General features: G+C 39.5%; 1 protein-coding gene across 4 annotated transcripts in view; it reads right to left on the bottom strand.

Annotated features, from left to right (window-relative positions):
* The window catches only part of LOC114853379 (NACHT, LRR and PYD domains-containing protein 12-like), a 53,005-nt gene that overhangs the window by 31,380 nt on the left and 4,204 nt on the right, over window positions 1-17,421 (bottom strand). The window contains exons 2-6 of one of the 4 annotated variants that reach the window (XM_055507963.1): window positions 6,940-7,113; window positions 6,524-6,697; window positions 6,193-6,366; window positions 5,458-5,504; window positions 4,126-5,333 (exon numbers count right to left, since the gene is read on the bottom strand). In XM_055507963.1, coding sequence (XP_055363938.1) covers window positions 4,906-5,333; window positions 5,458-5,504; window positions 6,193-6,366; window positions 6,524-6,697; window positions 6,940-7,113 — 997 coding nt within the window. In that variant the 3' untranslated portion in view covers window positions 4,126-4,905. The other 3 variants (XM_055508019.1, XM_055508043.1, XM_055507977.1) reach the window with 3 other exon arrangements.

Here is a 17,421-nt window from a genome sequence, read left to right as displayed (position 1 = left end):
CTGACGCTTGCAATTAAGTATACTGTTACCTTTAAAACCCATGTCATTCCCCAAACCTCAGCAGCCTCCCTGTCCTATGCAGATCCCCAAAGCAAAAACGTCTGAATGCTGATTATTGAGTAAAAACTGAAAGAAAAACTGAATCCTTCCATTCTGTTTGTGTTCGTGGGTTTTTTTTTGTCTCATTCGTCAGGTTGTGGCTCCAGTGTTGCTTTATTCTTTATGTATCCTCCCTTCTTCTTCCTGATCAGTAGTGGAACATTGTATTACTGTACATTACACAAACAAAGAGATCCTGATGTCTAATTGCAGCTTCACTTAATCAAGTAGTTTTGTTGTTTGTTGTTTTTGTTTTGTTTTAGGTATTTTTAGATTTTTACCTGGTTATTGTTTCTGTATGCTCTCGATCTGCTTCAACAAACATTGTTTATTATATATGATTATCATAACTATTGTTACAGTTATTGCTACCACAGCTATTATTAATAAACACTTCTTTCTTCATTAACTCTGTCCTGTTATTTAAAGGTCTTTGAGGATCAGCAGCACAAATTCATACACACATGATAATAAAAAATGAAAAGGTATCCAACACATGAAATACAGAAACACATATAGCAAATCTTTAAGCATTTTAAGACATAATTTAGATCAGATTTAGTGAGAGACAACTCATTTGACTACATGCAGTGTTCAGCTTACTCTGATATTTAGATAAATGGCTCCTTTTAGTGGCAGTTCCACACTCTGAAACCACCACACGCTCAGAATCATCAGTGGTGTGAATGCGCCACAAATACACCTGTACCCGTGGTACAAAGTATGCAAAGCACTTCTAATACCAGGACCTCTGCTCCTTTTACGCCCCAGTGGCTACAGGGATTCACTGGGAGCCTTAGTTATTAGACTCCATCATCACAAAGTCTAATAAAGTCTAATAAAGCCAATGCCATCGTCAAATTCATTTATTTTGTGAAGCAGGAAGACTTCCATGGACTAGTCAGCCCTTCTACTTTATTATATATTTATTACAAATAAATAATGATAATGGAAACTCTAGAAAAGAGTTACATTTACAAGAACAGTGTAAACCAAGTTATTGTCAGCTTGAAATCAATAAAACTGAAGAAAGAGGTGGATTTCAGTAAGTTCAAGACTTCACTCATCCTCATGTCTGAGCTGGTGATGGTTGTATTTTACTAAAATTATGTTGGTGTGTTTCCTGCGCAATTTGATCATTTTAAGCAGATACAGAAAGAAATGATTATGGCCGATGTTTCCCATGGACAGTCTATTTGAGGTAATACTCGCTGCCCTTGGTTTATTATGTAACAACGTGCAGCTCACTGTCTGATATCACAGAACCCATGTAATGATGATAATATGGATGAGTGACTAAAGGAGCAGTAGGGACTGATAAAGCTTTAATACTAGTCAGTGGTGCGATAAATTAACTTCTCTAAAACAGTTCTGAACAAACTTGTGTTGTTAAGATTTAATTATAATGAGTAATTGATTCATAAAATAAATACCCTGTCATTTATGTATGTCTCTTTGGAGGAAATATGTCAGCCAAGATACGCCACAGGCAGAAATGGCAACACTGAACCATCCGACCAGCCAAACATCCAACCAAGCTGTTATAGATTCAGATGCTGGTGAAACTCCTTGATACACTGAGTTACTCACTGTTCTTTTCCCTTTCTCCCTCTATCTTAAATGCCACCATCGTATTTCATGTTATTATAGGGCAGTGATCTGTAAAGGCCACTAGTCGACGCCGTTACGCTGCTGTAATAAGGCTGTGAGCGCGGATTGTCCATTGCCGGACACGATACTGTCAGGAATTCTAACGTTTTCAAGGTTTTTGTTGAAAGGCGAGCACCTGTTATCTTGTAATAGATAAAGTTTTGCCATCCATCGTGGGGATGTATTTAGTGTTACATTTGTATAAGACACTGCACTATGTTGTCGTATCGAACTGTATATGTTTGCACTAAGCAAATGAATGTGTTGTTGTCACATAGAGTCGCCAACAATAACTTTGCCTCAGTTGTGTAGGACTGTTTTGTAATTAATATATGAATATTTGCTGTGTATATGAATATTTGGTATGGTTTTGTTTCATTTATATTTCATTCAAGTGTGAATGAAATGTTACTGTCACATCAGATCAAAAAGAATAGAGACAAGGCTTATTATTGGATGAACACGGGGTAATTTAGACATGTTTGGTAGGACTGACTACAAATAAACTACGTGTCTGTGTTACAGGTTGTGGTGGAGACGCTGTAAAACTAAGAGTCTTGCACAGAGACTGAAGCCGCTAAATGGCGCCGTTACGCTGCTGTAATAGGGCTGTGAGAGTGGAATGTCCTTTGCCGGACACCATACTGTCGGAGATTCTAACGTTTTCTATGCTTTACTGTATGTTGAAATGCGAGCACCTGTTATCTTGTTATAGATAAAGTTCGGCCTTCCAGGGTCCGTGCATGAAGTGCAATTCATTATTCATGTGTAAAATGAAAATTGATTAACGTCTTTTTATGCTGTGTTTCGTTTCCGTAAATCGGTAAAACACATTTGCGATATACTGATTTACTCATTCTCCTTTTCTCCACTTTCAAAACGAAATAAGAAAAAAGGAAACCGGGGGCGGGGCCAGTCGCCGGACTTTCAAATTAAAACGCCCAAGAGCGTTTGAAGCGCAACATCGGCAAATATTTGTAACTCTTGAAGGATTGCGGTCGTGTTTTGACACATAACGAGACCCACATTGATAACATTAACCAACGTAACAATTGTTTGTTTAAATCATTTATTTAACCAAGTGCTGACAACTGTCGATTACGTTACGACTCATTGTGTTTGCTAAAGGAATGACAGGTCAGTCAGCTCGCCACCGTCGGGTCACTTACAGAATCACCTGTCAACAAAGCTACGTTTTCTGTGCATCCTGCTTCATTAGACTGCAGCCACATCACGACCTTGTCGACACCTGATGAGGAAGAATTTAGCGCATCTGCGGTTTTACGGTGATTTTCCGTTTATGATGAGACTGAAATCGCGTCCTCCTGCTTGGCCGGTTGATGCTCTTATGCCCAGGAAGACGCTCTAATGTTGTGCCGATCTTTGCAAGTATTCTAAACAGTGATTTATTACAGTTTATTGTGGCTGTTTAGACATGCTCCATCATTGGACTTCCTGTCTCAGAGCCTGCTTTACCTGCGGGACAATAACAGCCACTCAACCTGCCTCACAATAACTGAACTCATTGTGAGCCATGACTGCTCTAATGTGCATCGCATCATCTTTGTGAGGCAGATTCTCTCCCTTCCAGGCATGTATTTAGTGTTACTTTTGTATAAGACACTGCACTATGTTGTGGTATCGAAATGTTTGCACAAAGCAAGTGAATGTGTTGTTGTCACATTGAGTGGCCGGACAGTAACTTCGCATCAGTTTTGTGTTTAATATTCGAATATTTGCTGTGTATATGAATATTTGGTATGGTTTTGTTTCATTTATATTTCATTTAAGTGTGAATGATGAAATGTGACTGTCACATCAGATGAAAAAGAATAGAGACATTTATAATAGGATGACCACAGGGTAATTTAGACATTTTTGGTAGGACTGACTACAAATAAACTACCTGTCTGTGTTACAGGTCGTGGTGGAGAGGCTGTAAAACTAAGAGTCTTGTGCAGAGACTGAAGCACCAGTGGCTTTAAACAACAATGGTCCGTACTCCCAGACTGATAAAAACAGGCTTGTTTATTGTATGTCATTATGTAATAATATTATTATTTATAATTTTGAGTTTTGTTTTGATTCATTTTTTCCCCTCTGAACACTGAACACAACTAATAGTAAAACACAGCCTCATGACCAAGAGTTCTGACATCCTGCACCTTTAGCCACAGATACAGCCATTGACTTTGGAGACATTTTACCATAATTCTAGGTGGGAACCTTTGAAAGGTGTCTGGGTCACATAAGGATCAAACCTCATGCCGCTAATTGAGCTCATAACCTCTAAGCCATTAAAGATTGAACCCTTTACCTGCTTTCTATTACCTTAAGTGTCCTATTTTTAGGCCTAAATCCCCAAATAATGCTAAACATTTTTAAGGCCTTATTGTCAAGTAAACTGTAAATACAACCTTAAACAGGAAGGAAGGAATCATACACAACATACTAACATAGCAGTTGGAAGTAAAGGTTACATAGTTTTTGGTGTTTGTCAGTTAATGCTTGAGAACAGATGCAGAATCTGAATAAAATTTATTATATTATAGCCCACAATCTGGAATCAACTTTAGCTACCGGCTGGATGGAGATTTGATCAATGATCAGTGTGTTTGTCAGAAGATTAGTGAATAAAGCTTCTCCTTCACACACACTTCAAATGAAATGAGAAGATTCACAGAAAGTTCAAGAAATGTGAGCAACTATTTATTAACTGTGGTGGAAATTTGTAATAAAGAAACTGATGAGAGACTTGTCTTTTCTGCAAAAAAACAGCAGGGGAGATCACAACATACATCACAGAGGTGTAATGCAAAGATCACAAAATCCTTGAGTTGCATTTGCCTATTGTCCCTTTTCCTGCGCAGGAGGAACGTCTGTCTGGTCCTGTCAAATCGCATACTCTCACTCAGAACAGAACATGCTCAGCCACCTTAGCTCCATAGTTTGTTTTAATATATCTATCTGACACGACAACAAGACAGACATGAACAGACTGAACTATGTTTCACAGTGACAATGTTTCTCTGACAGAATCAAATTCTCACTATGACACATCACACAGAGACACTGTGGAACCAGGCCAACTGTGCCTAACCCCAAACCCAGGATAAAGAGGTTCAGTGAATGTGGTGTTGAAGGTGTGATGGTGGATCAGTTTGTTAGAGGAGACTCTGTAGAAGGACAGAGAACCAGCAGGACAGTCCACATACACACATATACTCTGTGAGACACAGAGGAGGAGATGAGTGTTACTATGTTATTGTGGCAGACATAGGAACCACCATTAGTGCATTTCAGACGCCAGGACTGATCATTGTCTCCAAACCAACAGTTATTACTGTCTCCTTTCCTTCTGATTCCTCTGTAACTCACTGATATATAAACTCCTCCACCCCACTCAACCTCCCAGTAACAGCGACCAGTCAGACCATTACTACACAGCAGCTGAGGCCAGTCAAATCTGTCTGGATGATCAGGATATGACTGATCCTGCCAGATATGTGTCACGTTCCTGTTGTTGTTAGACAGTTGTAGATGTCTGTTCACTGTGTTTGTGTCGATGGTGAGTTGACAGAAATCTGATGGAGAGAACAAGACACAATTCAGCTGCAGTTATTGATCTATCATCAGTTTGATGACGACTCATGACAGCTTGTACAGTAGATGGTTGAATGTTGCTGATCTCAGTACAAACACACTTACACTTGCTCAGACCTGGTGTCAAGTATCGGACTCCACCAGGCTCCACCCTGAAAGGAGGAGGGGGTCAGAGACATGCAGACATGGACATTACATGGCTCTCACACACACATTGTTGTAGGATTGTGTTCAGATGGAGGCTTGTATGTAGGGATGGACATTCAGCAAAAGCTAAGGAATTGGATCCTTATGTTGGAATCTACGGAGCAGGAGGTGACGTGGAGAAAAGCTTTGACTTCTCTATTTCACTTTATCACTTTTGGTGTCAGACACCTGCTCACCCTGTCACCACCAAACTAATGTGACACCACAGAAAGCAACGGAGCAGGAGGTGAGGTGGAGAAAAGGTTTCTACCCCTATGTCAAATCAGTTTTGGTCTCAGAGGACACAATTTTCCCAAGGGGGGAGTCTTCTAAGTCCTGTGTTTAAAGACCAGTATAAAATGTGTGGGAAAGCCCAGTGAAAGTGTAAAACCATTCTGTTATTTCCCTCCTGGTCTTTTAGTTTTTGTTCTTGGTTTAAAAGGAGTGTTTTTGGTTGTATGAGTGATTTGACTGTTATTTTTACATAGTTTGTTCACCTATGCTCTGGTTCTTCTTCTTCTACTCAGTCTGCCATTTTGTGGATAAGCACGTTTCACTAGAGCAACAGAAATTTAGTGGCTCTTCACTAAGCGTATGCTCTGTGTCAGTGAGTTGCTCCTGTTGACGTCTTTGTTAAGACAAGTCTCTCCATACCTGAGAGTGTCCAGTCTCCAGTGTGGATTCTTGACTCCAGCACACAGCAGTTTCACTCCTGAGTCTCCTGGATGATTGTAGCTCAGGTCCAGCTCTCTCAGATGGGAGGGGTTGGAGCTCAGAGCTGAGGCCAGAGAGACACAAGCTTCCTCTGAGAGCAGACAGCCTGACAGCCTGCTGGCACAAAACAACAAAGACTTACAGGTTACAAGTACTGTACACACCATCATAAAGTCACACACTAGAACCACTCCTGATGGCAAAGAAGACAGATATTGACAAAGCTAAAATAAAATCAATGAAATGAAAAAACACACTGAAAAATCTTGACCTGAGAGTCTCCAGTCGACAGTGAGGACTCTTCAGTCCAGCGCACAGAAAATTCACTCCTGAATCCTGCAGGTTGTTGTTACTCAGGTCCAGTTCTCTCCGACTAGAGGACTGAGAGCTGAGAGCTGAGGACAGAGCTTCACAGCTTCTCTCTGACAGGTCACACACACTCAGGCTGAGACACAGGTGGACAAAATTATAAACAATGCAATGTTATTTTTCATATCTTAACTTTAACTTAAAGTACACACATTATAAAACACATATATACACACATACATAAAATATACACATTATTAAAAAAACTACTAGAACAAGCAACTGATGGAAGATATAAGTTAGTTTAAACTGTTTTATCTCTTATTTTAAGGGTTTGACATCTGAAAACACTCGCATTTAAAACAATAAGAATAAAACCTGAGAGTCTCCAGTCGACAGTGAGGACTCTTCAGTCCAGCGCACAGAACATTCACTCCTGAATCCTGCAGGTTGTTGTTACTCAGGTCCAGTTCTCTCAGACTAGAGGACTGAGAGCTGAGAACTGAGGACAGAGCTTCACAGCTTCTCTCTGACAGGTTACAGCTACTCAGTCTGGTGAGACAGTAATGGAAATAAATTGTAATCAAAATGAAAAATGAACAACACTAAAAAAAGCTACGCAAATTCAGTTAAGCAGAGAAAGGTAGTCACATTTATATTCATGTCTCTCATTCAAAAACAGTCCTGATTAAATAAATGGTACATTCAAAATTTAGAAGCTTTACAAAATACTTACAGAGCTGTGTTGGAAGCTTTGACCACAGGCAGCAGCCTCAGAAGAGCCTCCTCTGGAGCAGAGAATTTATTCAGCTCAAATACTTCAAGATCATTTGCTGAAGACAATAAGATGAAAACCAGAGCTGACCACTGGGCAGGAGACAGTTTATCTGTGGAGAGACTTCCTGATTTCAGATAGTCTTGGATCTCCTCTACTAAAGAACAATCATTCAGTTCATTCAGACAGTGGAAGAGGTTGATGCTTTTCTCTGCAGAAGGAAACTCTGTGATTTTCTTCTTGATATATTGAACTGTTTCCTGATTGGTTTGTAAATTACTTCTCATTCGTGTCATCAAACCTTGTAAGAATGACTGGTTTTTCTTAAGAGAAAATCCCAGGAGGAAGCGGAGGACCAGGTCCAGGTGTCCATTTGGACTCTTTAAAGCCTTGTCCACAGCACCACGGTAGAACTGTGAAGTTCTATGTTTCATCATAAAATGTTTAAACCAAGATATTTGTGACAGCAGGTTGACTCCAGAGTTGATGAAGGTCAGATGGACATGAAGAGCACATCAGATAAGAATGCTACACACTGGTACTCCCTATTTCTTGCAGAGCAGAAGGGAGAAAACTTCAAGGCTATAGCACAGCTGACAAGGCTTGAGCAGATCAGCAAAATAAATTCCAACAATGTTTCAATGATTAAATGCAGTATTTCTCCAACACAAATATGGGTAATTATATATGATTATCATAACTATTGTTAAAGTTATTGCTACGACAGCTACAGTATTATTAATAAACACTTTCCTCAGTAACTCTGTCCTGTTGTTATTTAAAAGTCTTTGAGCATGAGCAGCACAAATTCATGATACACATGATAATAAAAAATTGAAAGGTATGCAAAACAAAAGGGACAGAAAAAGATCTAACAGATCTTTAAGCTTTTTAAAACATAATTTTGATCAGATTTAGTTAGAGACAACTCACTTGACTACATGCAGTGTTCAGCTTACTCTGATATTTAAAAAAAAAAAAAAAAATTCTAATGGCAGGTCCACATCCCACATGCTGAGAATCATTAGTGGTGTGAATGCACCACAAATACACCTGTACCCATGTTACAAAGTATGCAAAGCGCTTCTCCTAATACCAGGACCTCTGCTCCTTTTACACCCCAGTGGCTACAGGGGTTCACTGGGAGCCTCAGTTATTAGACTCCATCGTCACAAAGTCTAATAAAGTCTAATAAAGCCAATGCCGTCGTCAAATGTCTTTGTTTAGTGGATGCAGGAAGAGTTCCATGGACTAGTCAGCCTTCCTACATGGCTTTAATATATATTTATTACAAATAAACAATGATAATGGAAACTCTAGAAAAGAGTTACATTTACAAGAACAGTGTAAACCAAGTTATTGTCAGCTTGAAATCAATAAAACTAAAGAAAGAGGCGGATTTCAGTAAGTTCAAGACTTCACTCATCCTCATGTCTGAGCTGGTGATGGTTGTGTTTTACTAAAACTATGTTGTTATGTTTCCTGCTCAATTTGATCATTTTAAGTACATACAGAAAGATATGATTATGGCTGTTGTTTCCCATAGACAGTCTATTTGAGTTAATACTTGCTGCCCTTTGTTTTTCCTATGTTACATCGTGCAGCTCACTGTCTGATATCACAGAACCCATGTAATGATGATAATATGGATGAGTGACTAAAGGAGCAGTAGGGACTGATAAAGCTTTAATACTAGTCAGTGGTGCGATAAATTAACTTCTCTAAAACAGTTCTGAACAAATTTGTGTTGTTAAGGTGAATAAACAGATTTAATTATAATCAGTAATTGATTTATAAAATAAATCCCCTGTCATTTATGTAGTGTCTTAGGAAATATGTCAGCCAAGATATGCCACTTCCAGAAATATGCACAATGAACCATCCGAACCATCTCTTAGTTATAAATTCAGATGCTGGTCAACCTCCTTGATACAATGAGTTACTCACTGTTCTTTTCTTTTTCTCCCTCAATCTTACTGTACATGCCACCATCGTATTTCATGTTAATGTAGGGCAGTGATCTGTAACGGCCACCAGATGGCGCCGTTACGCTGCTGTAATAAGGCTGGGAGCGCGGATTGTCCCTTGCCGGACATGGAGTGGCCGGACAGTAACTTTGCATCAGTTGTGTAGGAATGTTTTGTGTTTAAAATTCGAATATATGCTGTGTATATGTAACCCGCCCTCTCGGTCTCTGTCGTGCGTCGTGCTTGGAACGTCCAGACCCCTCCGGCCGTCTGCGCTGTGTTTTGGTCGTGATTTGTTGAGGGGTGTGGGCAGCACAAAGACACCAGACGCTGAGTAGTCGAAGTTGCGGCCGGGACCTACGGCTCCGCTCTTATTCTTTCCACAGAAAGCAAGAAAACATCGTATCTCATCATATCTCTAATCAACAAAAACAGAAATAAATAAAGAAATTCCTATCTGTCATAAATAATACCACAGGACAGTTATGAAATCTAAATGAAACACAGCCATTGAAAATAATTATAAATTAAACACAGAACTGAGGCGAAGCTACTGTCCGATATTATAAGACACTTAAGTAAATAACCAATTTGCTTTGTGCAAACACATAAATTCCGAAAACAAAATATAGTGCAATGTCTAACACAAATATAAGACCTAATACATGCCCCCGATGAATGCCAGAACTTAATCCATTATTAAGATAATACCCGGTGGTCATGCAGGTTCTCACCTTTCCACAGAAAGCAAGAAAACATAAAATACTCCCGCAGCACCCAGAATACAATGGGTCCGGGAGTACGGTGTCCAGCGAGGGACAATCCGCGCTCACAGCCCTATTACAGCCGCGGCGCCACCTAGTGGTCGTTACAAAATGACTGCCCTACATATATAAATATTTGGTATGGGTTTGTTTCATTTCTATTTCATTTAAGTGTGAATGGTGAAATGTGACTGTCACATCAGATGAAAAAGAATAGAGACATTTATAATAGGATGACCACAGGGTAATTTAGACATGTTTGGTAGGACTGACTACAAATAAACTACCTGTCTGTGTTACAGGTCGTGGTGGAGAGGCTGTAAAACTAAGAGTCTTGCGCAGAAAATGAAGCCCCAGTGGCTTTAAACAACAATGGTCCGTACTCCCAGACTGATAAAAATGGGTTTGTTTATGTCATTATGTCTTTAATAATATTATTTATAATTTTGAGTTTTGTTTTGATTTAGTTTTTTTCCCTCTGAACACTGAACACAACTAATAATAAAACACACAGCCTCATGACCAAGAGTTCTGACATCCTGCACTTTCAGCCACAGATACAGCCATTGACTTTGGAGACATTTTACCTTAATTCTAGGTGGGAACCTCTCAAAGGTCAAACCTCACCGTGTTTAATTGAGCTCATAACCTCTAAGCCATTAAAGATTTGTACTGTTTACTTTCTTTCCTTTACCTTAAGTGTCCTATTTTAAAGCCTAAATCCCAAAATAATGCTTAACCTTTTTAAGGCCTTGTCGTCAAGTAAACTGTAAATACAAGCTTAAACATATTACTCAGAAAGATAAGATGCTTTCAAGTCCTTTTTGTCCAAATAAACTGTAAATACACCACTGAACATGTCGCAACCTCAACAGAGCAGTGGCTCAGAGGTTAAGAGGTTGTTCTTGTGAAGTTGAAAGTTCAAATTTTGCATGATACTAGAAGCTTTTAGACACTGCTCTCAAAGTGTAGGCTTAAAAGCACGCCAGAAGCATCTCCAAGTGTGAAGGGTTCCTCAGTGGTGTACTGGATAAGACGATGAGCGTAAGTCACAAGGCGTGCAGACCTCATGATCGAATCCTGGGCACTGCTGGTTCCTGGATCACTCAACAGTCCTAGAGGGACTCCAGGGGGGGCCGTGTCCTCCCTGCGCTTCCAGAGAAGTGGAAAGGTTATGAAACTGAAGAGTAAAAAAAGAACTAGAATTTTGATTATGAATGACTAAAACAGTTGTAAAGGTTGGAAGGAATCAAAGCCAACATACTAACATAGCAAAACATTTGGAAGTAAAGGTTACATAGCATGTGGTGTTTGTCAGTTAATGCTTGAGAATAGAGAAATTCCTATTATATTACAGCCCACAATCTGGAATCAACTTTAGCTACTGGCTGGATGGAGATTTAATCAATGATCAGTGTGTTTGCAAGAAAAACATTGAAAAAAGCTTCTCCCTCACATACACTTCAAATAAAATGAAATGAAATGATTCACAGAAAGATCAAGAAATGTGAGCAATAACAGCAATAACAGAGGAAAATTAAAGATAATCGGAAAAAAAAATCAAAATCCAGCTGGGGAGATCAGGACATACAGCAGAGGTTTAATGCAAAGATTACACAATCCTCAAGTTGCTTCTGCCTTGTGACTTGTCACGACGATCTCTGTCATGAACAATAAAAAAAAAACACACACACACAGGCCCAGAGCTAAAAAGCAACACAGGCCAAGAAAGATCTGAGCAATAAAGCAGCTGAGTGTGATGAGGTCGTAAAGATGGGAGTCGATAGCGCAGGGAGAGGGGAAGTGTGAGGAGAAGCAGCATCCAAGGCGGATTAGAGATAAGAGAGTCCACTCAATGAGCACTAATCTCATTAGAAGATATTTCAGTGACTGCTCCTGTGTTGTCTTTGCTCTTGCTGCCTTCCTGTTTTCAGTGAAATCACGAGGAAGGGAGAAAAGCGTTGGTCCTCGCTGTAGCAACCATACTAACCCAGATGAATGTACATGTGTACAAGGCACTTTTTTCACCGTGTACAATGTGATATTATGATTTTTTTAAATTGTGTAACAGCAATGAAACTATTTGTTTACAGAATAACGCTGTTTTAATGTCAGTGTTCAAAACATTTTGAGGCATTTGTTTACTTTCCTCAGTGTAAAGAAATAAAACAAACCATGTATTTACTGTACATCCTTTTTTTACCAAGTCAAAGTCGCACTTCCCGTTTGAGAATGTTGTCCTCTTTACACTGACTCGCTTGTTCTCTCTTTTTTTACTAAATAAACGAATCACTAACGAGGCATCAGCTGAAAAAGGAAGAGCATGGACACAGAAGCACAGAAAAATCAGCAACTGACACAAAAAGAGCAGATTTGCAAAAGGAGCCTTTCGCGGTGTGACAGGAGGCGAGGAGGACACTTACTGTATGGAGCTCCGAGGCCGGAGCTTCTAGTCCACGGGGACAAGTCCCTTCTGGCTCTAACCCCTAAAAACCAGGCCTTGCTGACTGAAGGAGAACAATTAGACAGATCATCATAAAAACATTTTATTTTTTGTATACTTTTTTAAGTTTATGATATCCAAAAAAAGCTAACTAATGTATGTATATACATATTACTGTATATGTATGTAATATAGTATGTATGTTTAACAAAAAAGGAAAATTGTTATTGCAATGTAGAAGAAGGAGGTAAATGATGCCTTCTTCTGCTTCGTCCTTTGATTGTCCACCCCCCCCCCCCCCCATCGCCCCCTGCTGGATGGGGCAGGAGCCATGGGGAGTGGGCAGACCAGGGGGAACAGGTCCAACAGACATGTCACTATGTGATTGTTATGGGAAAACGGAGCAGTCTTTATTCGAAGCGTTTCCAGCCTGTCTTCCACTAACTGACTGCGGTAGTGTAGTTTCTACTTTTCTGGTTAGTTTTGTCAAGTAGTCAGCATTTTGTGGATTCCAGAAAAAAAAGAAGCATATGAATAAAATACATATTCTTACATTTGTCTGTGCAAATAGAACTAAGAGGGATGGAATTAAACCTTTCTATTCGTATGGATCTCTACTTTAGTGGCATCCTTCTGTATTCAAACATTGTACTAATAACATGCTGTCAGGTATGGATTAAGAGTCAGTTGTAGCCATTTACTAATGTTGTATTTATTGTATTACCAGTAAAAAACATTTATATATAAATATAGATATATCTATTTGTGGTCTGCAATTCTTGCCCTTAGTTTTTAATTGTCATGCAGGATCCAATGCACTGTCAATGTATGTTCAGTTTTCTACTTGTGTGAAGTTCTGTTGACATTTCTATGGTTTTGTTTTTCTTTAGTTCAGCTACTGAATGTAACTTCGAAAACTCTTAAACTTTTTAGGTAGATGTTTTTATATACATACAGTAATCTGTAAATTATAAACATGTAGATGATATAGCAAAATGTTTCTGACAATATGCTGGACTTCTTCTTCTTCTGATGACCCAAACAGACTGTAATGCCTTGGCCAGACCAGAAGAAAAGAGAGGAAGGAAATGAGAAAAAAAATGGAGGCGGACGAGGGAAGCATTTAAAAATAACACCGGTTCTCTGCAGCCTTAGGGATCTGGAGGGAGAGACTTCAATGTAAATGCTACGGGATCAGTCCCAATCTTTGTCAGCCAGGGGTTTTAAAAATGTATAAACGCAAGGAGACGTGGCGCAGAAAAAGATGGGGAAAGTAAATATATTTCAAAAATAACAGACTCTGAGAACAGACGCTGGGTCTCCACTGTAGAGCTTCCTACTGCAGGTCAAAACCACGGAGAGTCTGATCTACCTTCTTTACCTCTTGTGACGTGTGTGCAGATTCAGAATATTATAAATCCTGTCCCATGATCATTGTTTAATGTGAAAAACGAAATGTGACATTGTTATTGTCTGTGTTCAATGTATAATATTACAATGTGTTCCACTCACTGGCATTTTATTAGGTTCACCTGCTATTGGGGAGGTTTCATTATGTGGTGGCACATGACACACTCCAGTAAGAATGAGACGATGGACGTGTAAAACAGTCCTATTAATAGCAGAGTTGTCATGTTGAACGGACTTAGACTGTGCAGACGTACCTAATAAAGTGGCCGCTGAGTGTTTATCATTTCAGATCGTACATATATGCAAGAGTCATGCGAGAGGATACGAACCTTCAAAACTTTGTAGTCACTTAGAAATTAGTTTTTGACAGAAAACCGGATTTTTGAAGAATCAATATATTAAAGAGATCCATTGTATAGCTTGTTAATACTGTCTTCTAATGAAAGCCAGTGTTCAGATGGCAGTCAATGAAAGAAGTGCCAACGTTTACTGTGTTGATGCTTCCGTTGGCTCAGCTCAGATGTGTGTAGGAATACAGACAGCTGTCTTTTTAACCAATGAAATCCCTTCATTTGTTGTGTGTGATATATTGAAATGATCGTAGTTGACTGTATGTTGGAGCCCTTCGTATGAGGCAGTGGGTCATGACCAGATGTTTACTCCTTATCATCGTCTTTATTCTTTCTTGTCCAGTTTATCTTTGCAAACAAACTTGGACTCTCGTGTTATTCTTTTGACGACTGTGGCTCAGTGTGAGGCCTTTCAGTCGTACATCCCAGGTATGCAAATGCATTTATGTCTCTCTCAGCTGAGCGTTTGCGGCCGGCGGCTTTGTTTTCAGTGTCGTGGACGAACCCCTGGAGGAACGTCTTAAAGCATCACAGACTAGGACTGAACCACTGCGGGTGCATCCTGCGGACGGACTTTTTTTTTTTTTTGAAAAACTCTCTTCACCCCATCGCTCGGCAGAAGAACTCCCTGCGGTGGGATGAACTAACGGATACAGAACGGACTGGTTGCATAAACACGGCGGGAGAAACCCAAGCGAGACTTTATGGACAACAAACAAAAAATGAAAAGCAACTAACGATGTCAATCTTCGGAGATTCAGGACCCCTCGGATCTCTGACATGTTCTTTTGATTCTGATTTCCCCCCCGCTCTTTCACTTAATAGTTAAGACTTTTGTCCTGTTTACATGTACTGTAAGTGCTCTCTATCCATCACCCACTGGAGAGATTAAACGGTGTGAAGCAGCATTCATTCTAGCTCTGGTATTCTCTATGGCTGATTACTGTACCCTTCTGTTTAAGCCAGCATGCTGTCCTTACTGTGACCCCCGAGGCCTCCCACCTCCCATCCACATCCTCTCCAAGAAACCCCTGCCTTAAATTAAACAAAAACACCACTAGAAAAACTAGGGCATCGAACCTTTACCTGCATTACAGTACACAGACTCAATGTTCCCTACGCTTCCTACCAAAACAGTCAGTATGTGTGTTTTCCTCTTTGTATTGTGTATACCTCATATAAAAGTCCAAAAGCAGCTATTATTATCTGACACTTCCTGGCAACCAGACCCTCCATCCTCCACTCCCAGTCTATAGCCTATAGAGCCTGACTACAGCTACAGTTCAGCCAAAACCACACCTACCTCCACCATAAAGGCCACAGTATACTTGCTGCAGAGACAGTTTTTGTGTGGGCTCGACCTAAAGGCTGCATATGAACGAAAGCTTCCCATGTGACCGATTATGCATTATCAGCTTAAAGCTCACGCCACAGCGGTACATTTCCTTAAATGGTAATACAGATAATTGCAGTTATTGTATTTCTTCCAAATTGGTTTTTAAGTCAACGCAAATTAATTTACTTTGTTGGTTATGATGATGTGTTTATTTCCTGTGAGATCTGTCTCAGTGAGCACAAGCGTAAAGACTATGCATCAAGCATAAATGTTGAAAAACATTTAAATATTTTTAATTGATATATACATGTATATGTGTATAAGCTGCACTATCAGCCTGTGTGGAAACAGAAACAAGTGGGCGAGACGTTTTGCCTTCAAACAAGGCGTAAACATGTGGGAAGCTACAGGCTGCAACAGCTGGATGTGGAGCATTGTTGTGATGATGGAAGAGCCAGTCTTTCCAGCTTCCAGTTGTTTTCAGCTCATCTGAGCTTCCCAAAACTTGGTCCATTCGGATGCTCTGACGCTTGCAATTAAGTATACTGTTACCTTTAAAACCCATGTCATTCCCCAAACCTCAGCAGCCTCCCTGTCCTATGCAGATCCCCGAAGCAAAAACGTCTGAATGCTGATTATTGAGTAAAAACTGAAAGAAAAACTGAATTCTTCCATTCTGTTTGTATTTATGGGCTTTTTTTGTCTCATTCGTCAGGTTGTGGCTCCAGTGTTGCTTTATTCTTTATGTATCCTCCCTTCTTCTTCCTGATCAGTAGTGGAATATTGTATTACTGTACATTACACAAACAAAGAGATCCTGATGTCTAATTGCAGCTTCACTTAATCAAATAGTTTTTTTGTTTGTTGTTTTTGTTTTGTTTTAGGTATTTTTAGATTTTTACCTGGTTATTGTTTCTGTATGCTCTCAATCTGCTTCATCAAATATGGTTTATTGTATATGATTATCATAACTATTGTTACAGTTATTGCTACCACAGCTATTATTAATAAACACTTCTTTCCTCAGTAACTCTGTCCTGTTGTTATTTAAAAGTCTTTGAGCATGAGCAGCACAAATTCATACACACATGATAATAAAAAAATTTAAATTTATCCAAAACAAAACATACATTAAAAAATCGAACAAATCTTTAAGCATTTTAAGACATAATTTAGACCAGATTTAGTTAGAGACAACTCATTTGACTTGTGTTCAGCTTACTCTGATATTTAGATAAATGGCTCCTTCTAGTGGCAGGTCCACACTCTGACACCACCACACGCTCAGAATCATCAGTGGTGTGAATGCAATATAAATACCAGGACCTCTACTTCTTTTAAGCCCCAGTGGCTACAGGGATTCACTGGGAGCCTTAGTTATTAGACTCCATCGTCCCAAAGTCGAATAAAGCCAATGCCATCGTCAAATGTCTTCGTTTAGTGGATGCCATAGGTCTATTTGAGGTAAAACTTGCTGCCCTTTGTTTATTATGTAACAACGCTGCTGTAATAAGGCTGTGAGCGCGGAATGTCTCTTGCCGGACACCGTACTGTCGTGGATTCTAACGTTTTCTGTGTTTTTTGTTAGCAGGCGAGCTGTTGTCTTGTAATAGATAAAGTTCTGCTATCCATCTGAGGCATGTATTTAGTGGTACATTTGTATAAGACACTGCACTATGTCGTGGTATAGAAATGTATATGTTTGCGCTAAGCAAATTAATGTGTTGTTGTCACATAGAGTCGCCAGACAGTAACTTAGCCTCAGTTAAGTAGGACTGTTTTGTAATTGATATATGAATGTTTTCTGTGTATATG

Source organism: Betta splendens, chromosome 1 (assembly GCF_900634795.4).
Source record: "Betta splendens chromosome 1, fBetSpl5.4, whole genome shotgun sequence".
In the NCBI taxonomy this organism is placed as follows: domain Eukaryota; kingdom Metazoa; phylum Chordata; class Actinopteri; order Anabantiformes; family Osphronemidae; genus Betta; species Betta splendens.
This window is presented reverse-complemented; position numbering and strand designations above follow the sequence as displayed.